Raw genomic sequence first — 10,039 nt, 5'->3', positions numbered from 1 at the left:
TGATTAATCCGCGTTGCCTTTGAATAAAGTAATTTCCAGATCTGTCTCATTTATAATTGCATTTGCGATTTTAAAGGCTTTTATAAGTTTAGTTACAAGACCGAGTTTTCTCTTTTCCAATATTTATTTGTATGGACTATATTTTTTGTTCCCGGCTGTTCTCGTTTTTCTTCGGTGTGGTCCGGAGTCCTGCGCAGACAGGTGCGCAGTTGAACGAAGCGGTATGTCTGGTGCTAACATAGGATGAACATGGTCTTCAACATGAACTTTGTGGTGCAAGCGCTCATGAAGCATTTATGAGGAATCTACGATATACAGCACTCGTCGGCATCGCTCTAGAACACCGGGAGGACGACATCGTTCAGAGAGATGCTATATTATTGCTTTATCTGCATTGGTGAGTTTACCGCAAGCCATTAAAATAACCAATCTTTGTGGTTTCAATGCAAAGCTTCCGGTGGTCTAACTCTTAACTAAGAAACTTCCGGCAGGTTATATCTCTCGTCTAATTTTTGCTGTATTTTTTTCTTCCAGGAGTGCTTTTTTGCCATACAGTCATTGCAGGAAGTAAGTAAAGTTTCGATTTTTTTTTAAATTATCCGATCGTGTGCCGTCTGCGTGCACTGATTATAATGTGAGGCCGGGATTCCCATATTTATTGATCGATTTAGGTCAGTCGGACTGAATACCTTTCGGATAAATCGTGTCAGGATGACCCACCTCGAGTTGACCACTGTATCTTTAGTCCATGCATTATTAAGCCTGGGTCCATTCGGTCATTTTGTCCTACTTGGAAATTACTGTGAGCGATGAGGAGTAAAAGCTGTCTGCACATTTAACGTAGAGGTTAATTTATACTGCCGTTTTGTGCATGTGGTTTAGCTAAGATATGAGTCTGGTTTTTCAGACAGTTGATCTATAGCGTTGTTTGTCTATTTAAAAGCAAATGTTTAATATTCCTTACAGCACCCAAGACTCGCCCCACGTGTTTAAGCATGGAATTCAATTCAATATGTATGGTTTTATTCAAACTTACAAAAATGGTGGATATGTTAACATGTTTTCTTGAAAGTGGACCAAAAAGTTGCTTGTATTTTTTGGGCTGTCTAGGGGTTCATTGGGATTCACACTAGCTGGGTGGGTCCAACTCTGCTGGGGATTGTTCTGAAAGCGCAATCAGTGGAACCAGCTTAGTCAACACACAGTTGTTAATTACCCCTTAGCTGCTCATAAAGACATGTCAGACAATTGAGTTGATTCCACTGATTGCTTTTTAGAGAGAATCTCCCACGGAGTTGGACTGACTTAGCTAGTACAATGTGTGAATCTGAATGTGGTCTAGTTATGCTATCCCTTTGCACATTTGTTATTTGAATTTTTTTTACAATATTTGTACTGTGGTTTATATACTAGATTTTTTTTAGAGTATACATACACTAAGTTTTAAATGCAGTACATAAAATCTCAAAATGCTTAATATAAGTAAGATTTATCAAGGAAGTGAATGGAGAAGACAGGATATCATACTAACTTGAGTGCAAGATCTTATTGGTCATAGCAATATAAAAAGGGGATGATTTTAGAGAAAGGTGTTTTATTTTTGTTATTTTGCCAAGACCAACTCGCAAGATATAGTTACATAACAAAACTTGCGCTCAAGTATTGTCTGGTAGATCATATTTTGGTTTATAAAAAACAGAACATAAAAAGACCTATATCAGAGCTATATATGCATTTCATCAATGGCATATCGTCAGATATTTTACTTTAAGTCAAAATATGATATCCAAAAAGATCTGGTTTTTATTGTTGCATTTTATAATCCCCTTGGTGTGAAGTGCAGCTGTTACTCCTTTAAAACATCAGTCTTTTACTGTTTAAAGTTTTTCCGATTTGGGCCCAAATTGATGTTGAAATTTTCAGGCAGTCTCATGAACCAGGCAGTTTTCGTCTTGTTTATGCAAAACCAGTTTATTTTTTGTCTGCATTCTATTTAAAGATGGCTGAAGTAAGATTGCTGCTGGTTTGAATAAACAGGGTAGTTATATGCGAATGCTTTCAATGTGTCTTCGATGATCATTTCCTTCTGTAAGTGATTACATCACTGGTCTATTTATACCTTGCTGACATAGCAGGCAGCAGACAGTCTGGTATTTAATTAAATCTTTTGTAAGGTTTGTAGAGGGACTTTTTTCATTCTTCATTTATACAGTTTCTCTTTTTTTATTAGCAGCTGCACTGATTAAATAAATTATTTGATAGGATATTAGATAGATTTTTGCAGTACATTAAAAAAGTATTATGTACAGTAAGTTTATGAACACCAAATCTGTAAAAAATGGTGTATTGGTAGGTAGCAGTTGTAATTAAGTGAAGGAAAAAGGCTGAGAGGTTGCAGATGCCCCCCCCCCTCCCCCCCCCCCCCCCCCCCACACACACACACACACACACACACACACAGAAAAAAAATAGATAAATGGTGCAAGGATACTGAGTGAAAACATGACAAACCAAAAGAGCAGCCCTGAACATATTTCATTTGTTCATTAAGTAATTGGAGTGTTTGCGGTTTATATGTAACCGCTAGTGTAGAGGTTTTTTTTAAAAGCTGCTGGTTAGAATGTGCGCAGGAAGATGATGGCCACATTGACAACTAAGCTGGAGGCACCACAAATTAGTGTAGTGAAAATGGCATAAAAGATAGAAGAAAATTTCATTACATTTTTTGGTTAGGAAATAGCCCAACTTGATGATGATAAAAAAACTACATTTCTTTATGTGAAAAAAAATGTATGTTGTTTTTCAACCACAAATTATCAATGGGACCCACATGCCCAAAAGAGACGATTCAACAGAGCGGATATGTGTATGGTATAAAGTTATTGCATTATAACATTATATGCTTAGAGAACAAAACAGTTTGCATATTGTTATAATAAAGTCCTTGTACCTTAGCAAAATCTTTGGATGATGTACAAAGGTTAATACAGTATCAACACAGTTGATGTGTTATGAATTTTTAATAACAAAAGATTTATCCATTATTATTATCATTATTATTATTATTATTATTTTTTGCCTGAAGAACACAATGGCTGTGGTAAAGTTTCTTTTCTTTAACAAATGATAAAAATACAAGGTCATTTATCTTCAGTTTATTTTATATATATATACAGTGTAAGATATACTATATGGGTAAATCATTTATTATTGAAATTTATTTTTATTTTTTTTGTTTTTTTTTTTTGTTTGTTTGAGCTGGGACAAAGTATGTAGAGTGAAAAAATAAGTTAACTATTTGCACTTAGAACAAACCATGAATGCCATAAGCTAAACTGGTGTCTGAGTTGGTAAAACAGGCTATAAAGCAGAAAGTAGATGAGTTTGGGTCGAGTTGAAGTAATAAAATTGAGGGAGAAGAAATTAAATGGAATAGAATAAAGAGAGCAGATTGATGAGGAACTTGTTGTCATCAAAAAAATCTGATATAACTAGGTTTGGTTGTTGACCAGCTTTCCAGCTGGCAGGCATTATACTACTGGCCTAGATTTGTTATAGCTGGAACCCTCCATTGTTTGTGTTCTGCATAATACATGTGTAGAGAAGTTTGGAGTTAGGAGGATGTACATGGGGATGGGGGGACTTTTTGTATGGCAAATGTCTGAAGCTGAATGGAGCTGCTGTGAAATTGTAAGAATTTGGTGTTCTTCAGTTTAAGATAAATCAAGCAAGGGTTTCCCCAGGATATGGGGTACAGGGAGTCCAAAACAGATGTGCCCCATATATTTTTTAATACTTTCTAAAATGTTTAAAACAAAGTCTTTTGGCAATTCGTTTTGAGAGACATGCTGGTTAGATAAATAGAGAAAAGATGTGATCAACAATACTATAACTGCCAATGAAGATGGGTATCTCTGCATATATTGGGTTACTAGTTAATGCAAAACTGGATACGGATGTAAGTACAAGCTTCCAATAATTTATGGAAGGTGGGAAAGAAATGATTTTGTATTAACACTTACAGCTGATTCAGACAGTTACGTCATCAGGTGACATAATCTATGCATCAACTACGTAACATTAGGTGATGTGTCTGCACAAAGGTCCAGCACACCTATTGTATTCACTTAAAGCAATGTGCATGATGTTCACTGGTGTGTTTTTAACAACAAACAAACAATAACTATTTAAGGGATACTTTTTGGAAGCTGGTGATTTTGAATACCACTTCCCCTTCCTTCTCCTTAACTGATGTAGTCTGCCTGATGTTCCCGAGTTAATGTTCAGCAAAAAGAACTTTGGGATGGGTGTGCAACTAAGTGGATTGAATGGGAAAGGGGAGTGGGCTTGAAGTCGATGATCTCGTTTTTAGAGATATGTTTTGGAAAGTGATGCAAGTTGAAAAACAACAAGAAAATGGCTTAGATCTGAGTTTGATTAGAGGTTAAGAGTCCCATTGGATTTTTAAGGGGCTTGCCTGCAAAGAGGTCTAAGCTTCAAAACCAAAATTTTAGTCTACTTTGACCTAATGTAAATCAGAAGTGTCACCTGTTTTATAAAAAAAAGTCCCGTCCAATGTTTCAGCCAATACTAGGATAAGTCACTTGATTCAAATTGACAAATATTCTGTGGGTTTATCATTCAGAACTGAATTAGACCAAAATTGATTTAAAGGCTTATTTTTGAGGCTGAAAATCATCTGTAAAGGAACCACAGCAGTGGCAGCAGCCTATGGCAGGCCTCTGGTCTCCAGTCAGACTATACAGAAGTTGTTGTGTCTGCTAGGCAGGTAGATACAGGTCAAGGTGAAAGGAAAGGAGAATGGGGCTCTCAGTGGGGAAATATATGTAGACTCTGAACATGAATAATTCCTCGTTATCCATGCAGGGCAGGCGTTTTTTTTTTTTTTTTTTTTTTTTTTTTTTTTTTTTTTTTGGGGGGGGGGGGGGGGCTTTTTTTACCTCTCTTCGAGTTAAATGTGAATAAATGAATGTGTGTGTGTGAGTATGCATGTGTGTGTGTGTGTGTGTGTGTGTGTGTGTGTGTGTGTGTGTGTGTGCAAAGACCAAGGTATGTGCATTTTTATTGTTATTTAGGATTTGAAATTGTTACTAGTATTTGCAAAACTGAATACAGACATAAGTATAAGCTTCCAGACAGAGTGACAGGCTTTTTATGTATCCTGAAATATGGATAAAAAGTATCTGTATACTGACAGACAAGTTTGCAATTTAGGAATCCATGCACTGCAGTAATATTACTATATTTTGCACAGATAGTCTCATATGTTGGATGTATATATGTGGCAGAAACATGGATAATGTGTTTTATTATGTAGATAAGGCTTGCGAAGGCTTTGATATGCAGACCTGAAGACTTGGGTAGGAATCACATAGCAGGGCATCTCATGGCTGTAGAATAAGGCCCTGAACATGAATGACGAGTTTCATGAGGTGGAGTTTCATAAAGAAGAGTCCATTGCTGTGTGCAGAATGATTACATAGATCAAGGTAGTCTAAATCAAAGAAAGGAACTCTTGCAACTAGTTATAGTATGTTTGTGTATTATTTATAGGCTGTTCCTGCATTTTAAATCAGATTTGAAATCTCTCGAAGCTTTTTTATTTTATCCATATGACAGATCTAGGGATTGAAAACGATTTTCAACTTTGTACTATCTTATTCTTAAAGGTATTTATTTACAAACGTTTTGTGTGTATAAATGTGTAATTGTGTGTGTTGTCATATATATATCAGAGTGCGTGAGTAGAAACATAACATGTGCTGAACATAGATTCGATGCGTAAGCATCAGTAAGGATCACTCCATTATATAGTTATTATAGCAAGATAAAGATGCTGATGCTGCATTTGTCTGGCAGAGTATGTAATATTACGTACATTCTTGCTGACAAGGCCTTACACGTATAATATGCAGTTGGCCAAGGTGTATTCAGAGAGGTGAAATTTGGAAGACATGTCAGAAAAGAACTGAAGCCCAAAAATAGGTCAAAATTTTATTAACAGGTCCCAAATTTTTTTCTTATTCGACCTCGGGGATAAATCGGCGCAGCAAAAACATTAAAAAAAAAACATTAAGACAGGTTTTCAAGCATAAGCTCTTTGATAATACTTGCCTCAGAATTGGCAAAGATCAAGCTGACTTCAATTCATATATGCAAATAATTACAAGAGAAATATTGTGAATGGTTGCACTGTCATTGAACAAGTGACAGTTCTTTCAGGCATGCTTTTACCTTTGATTATGTAAAATGTAGACCAATCCTTACATTAAAATAAATGTCTCTCCATTTTCCTTTCTGTCTAAATGCCACATTGTGAAAGTTCTTACTCTAAAAATAAGTATAAGCTGTAAAAAGATCATTGTCAGTTCATTTCCCTTAAAGTTAAACTATTGCTTTTTCAAATGTCAGAGCTACTTTGAATAATTTCAGCTCTTCAATATCCTTCATCAGTATATGCTAAAATCTTTTGTACTGTTATAGATGAATGGGAATAAAGGTCATATAGCTGACATCAAATAAATGTATATATTTTTTAATCACGGAAATAACCAGTTCTATTTCTGATACAAGAAATTGCATTTCTTGTATCAGAATTCATACAAGAAATGCAAGTATTTAGTTGTAACTTAAATTCTGCTGTGAGTGTGTGTGACAGTGGACTTATCTAAAAAAGGCAAAAAAAAAAAAAAAAAAAAGCAACAGAAGATGGATGAACTAATCAAGCACTCTTTTGATAAGTAATTATAGTATTATCTTCAATGAGACATAACAAGAATTGAGACTGTAAGGTTATAGGTAAAACTTATGCTGCATATGAGTCTGCATGCGTAGTAGATTTGTAGTTGGTTCTGGTCATATTTTTCTCCGAAAGCTGTTTGATTCATATTCAGGGAGAGAAAACACAATCCATGCCAACTTCCTCATGTCTGTTCTTTTTCTAAACCACATGGAGCATCCACTTAATATGTCTGGAGCTTTTATTATAGATTAATGGTGGTTGCCATGGCAACCAAGACTGGGTGCAGTAGTCTCTAGACTAAATGGCAGAATGAATGGGTTTTTTTTTTGTAGGAGTTTTTTATTATTTTGTCTGGAAAACCTCTTTTCTGTTGAATTTGCATTGGTCTGAATTGTGGAACCATCTTGCATATTTTCAAAAACTGGGTATTTTTTAAAAACTGCTATGCCTTGTTTGGTAGACTAATTGAAATATATGTACGCAGCTAGAATTAACTTAAGACAAAGATGGGCTAAGAGTCATGCTAGCATAATATAAATGAAATATGAAAACCAAACCAGATTTTAGGTCGTAAAAAAGAACAGAAATTGTTGAGAAATGATGTACTGTAAGAAGATTTTCAGTGCTGGTAATAATGAGAGGCATATGGATGATATTGACGTTGAGAAGCGGAGGATGCAAAAATCTTCAGAATCAGTCCATTGATTTGCATTCTGTTTTGACAGTGCTGATTATTATTATTATTATTACTATTATTATTATTATTATTTTTACGCAATTTGGTGCATATTTTTTTACAGATGTGGATAGCATTTTTATTATTACCAGATAGTATTGTCTTGACAGACTTAAATAAATACTTCCATCTGGCCTATATCTTCACCTTTTTTATCCAGTTTTAGATACAGCATGTGGGACGGGATTATTATTACCGAGACAGAGTCAATATTGAACTTTCAATATCGTGGTGTAAATTCTAGAAAAGATATGTGACACAGAGACACATTTAAACAGATAAGACAGGCATTAAGAGTTCCAATTTCCCACTGTTGTTGTGTTTTTTTTATCATTTTAAGACATGAACTGACAGTGTTAATCATGTAAAAAATGAAAAAATGAATATATATCAGTACATGTAGCACTGTGAGGAAGTGTCAGGCAGCCAGCCACTCCCCTTTAATGTGAAGACATTATATTTGTTGTTGTTAAAACCCATGGACCATAGCCTTAAATTGCAGTTTATACAGCATTTTTTGTAACATCAGATTTTTTCAAATCTATCCATGTTTTGAAAAAAAAAAGACAATTTTTGTTGACAAGCATTCTCTTTTTGGGACGCTGAAACATTATATTTGAGTTGTGGCAGCTTTATCAATAGTATGGCCACTGATTAGCAGGGGTCAAGTTCTAGTTCACTGCCAGAATGTTAGAGGTGTACCGCAATCATTGTAAAACTGTTTGCATTAAACAGGAGTATTGGTACCCCCTACTACTTGTGTTAGACTGTTGCGGTAGACCACAAACTGTTTACAGACAGTTAAAGTACAATATCAGGTGCTAATGCAAATTGATTTTCATGACTAAGTGATTGATGGAATGGATTTCAGCTCTTCTGGCTGTTACAGATGGTTGATTGCAATAAAAAATGAAAAAGAAAAAATTGGAAAGGTGTGCTTTGTTTGATTGTAGAAAATTCAAGGTGTTATGATTAAAGTTTTGGATTATTATTTTTCCTGTTACCTCACACTGAATATATATGCTGTTTTTTTTTTTGATTGAATTCTGGCTAGATAAATTTAAAATGTTTTTCCTAAGATTTACAGACACAGTAATTAGTACAGGTATAAGTATTATTATTATTATTATGGTACCACAAGATACTGTGCAATAAATGAAAGATTGGAGGGGGAGGGGGGGTCATATCTTGTAGCTCCATTCTGTTGAAGTGCATGTTGGGAACAAGAGTCTTAATTTGGCCTGCCTTGATTACTTCGACCTAACTGGTAGCTTTTAATAATTGGTGAGGGTGCTTGGTCATTTGGTGCATCATGAGGTTGAAACAGGTCCAGGACTTTACCAGACTCGATATATCTTAGAACTTGGGATTGTTGAAGTCCAAAATATCCACAATTGATAACAGAAGACTAGGGGCATTGTGCATGTATTTAGTTGCAATATGTGTTTGCAGGCTAGATAGTTACAGAAAGGACTTGGCAATCTTTCCATAAGTCCATTAATAATTGAAAATTGACCAGGCTAAACAAAGCAAGAATTGTTGACCGTTTGTATGTACTGATAATTAAAGTTTGGTTTTCACATTAACTCTGTCTGATCTAAAGTAAGGATTATTTATTCAAGAGGTTTGTTTATGATACGTCTGTATTTGTTGTCTGTCTGTGTCAGGTGTATGGGGCTGTCTGTGCATGGCAGTTCACACTAGTGCAATGGACCGTATCGAAATCAAACTGAATTATTTAGGTCAGTCTAATAGACTAAATCTAAATCAGACCAAGTCATGTGGGCTGTCCTTATTGAATTCAGGCAGCCATCAACATGGAGTTATTCCATAAATATCTTGCCCAGTTTATTAGTGCAATCAGGTATTATAGGGAGGCATTTTGTAGGTCCCCATTGGATCACACTCTGAACAGCTTTTGATTCAGATCTAGGGCCAGGCACACTTAAAAAGCCATAGCCAGAAAATTGTCTAAAATCATTTTAGTAAAAACTTCCAAACAGTAACTACTGTCTTTTGTGTATTTTTTTACATTTGGACTGTTCCAGTTTATTTTGGGTCAAAGTTGATTAAGGGCTCATTCCTATTGAAGCTCTCTGTCCATCTAGATCGATCTAACTCCATGGGACTTGCTGAGTGCAATTAGTTTAACAGATAAACGCGCCTCCTCTTATACAAGTTCGTTGGAATTAAGAGGATGCATCTGTTAAACTGATTGCATTCGGCAAGGGTTTGGAGTTGGAAACGATCTATGTAGAGTGTTAGTTTTAATGGAAATATGCCCTAACATTTTGTCCTAAATGTTTAGATTAATTGTCAGTCTAAAACTATCGTGAAATAGATCTCTGCTTTACTGGAACATAATGTGAACGTTACCTTCTCCTGAGCTTAAGTTACGTAAGCCCTCTTGCAGTGGGGGTCTGTGAGAAATGTTGACATGTCTCATGTTGAGATATTAAATGAATTTCATATCTGATAAAGTCTAGAGAAATTTGTTAATTTGAATTGGATGATTTGTGCGGTTTGATTATTTTCTTTTA

General features: G+C 35.3%; 1 protein-coding gene across 1 annotated transcript in view; it reads left to right on the top strand.

The window, feature by feature from the left end:
* The first annotated feature begins 182 nt into the window (after window positions 1–182).
* The window catches only part of LOC106163655 (uncharacterized), a 54,257-nt gene continuing 44,400 nt past the window's right edge, over window positions 183–10,039 (top strand). Inside the window, exons 1-2 of the mRNA XM_013541314.2 lie at window positions 183–397; window positions 535–567. Coding sequence (XP_013396768.1) covers window positions 370–397; window positions 535–567 — 61 coding nt within the window. The 5' untranslated portion in view covers window positions 183–369. The remainder of the gene's footprint in view (window positions 398–534; window positions 568–10,039) is intronic.

This window comes from Lingula anatina, chromosome 4 (assembly GCF_051362555.1).
Source record: "Lingula anatina isolate TDL-2025a chromosome 4, LinAna3.0, whole genome shotgun sequence".
Classification (NCBI taxonomy): Eukaryota; Metazoa; Brachiopoda; class Lingulata; order Lingulida; family Lingulidae; genus Lingula; species Lingula anatina.
The sequence above is the reverse complement of the archived record's forward strand: the minus strand, read 5'-3'. Positions and strand labels throughout refer to the sequence as shown.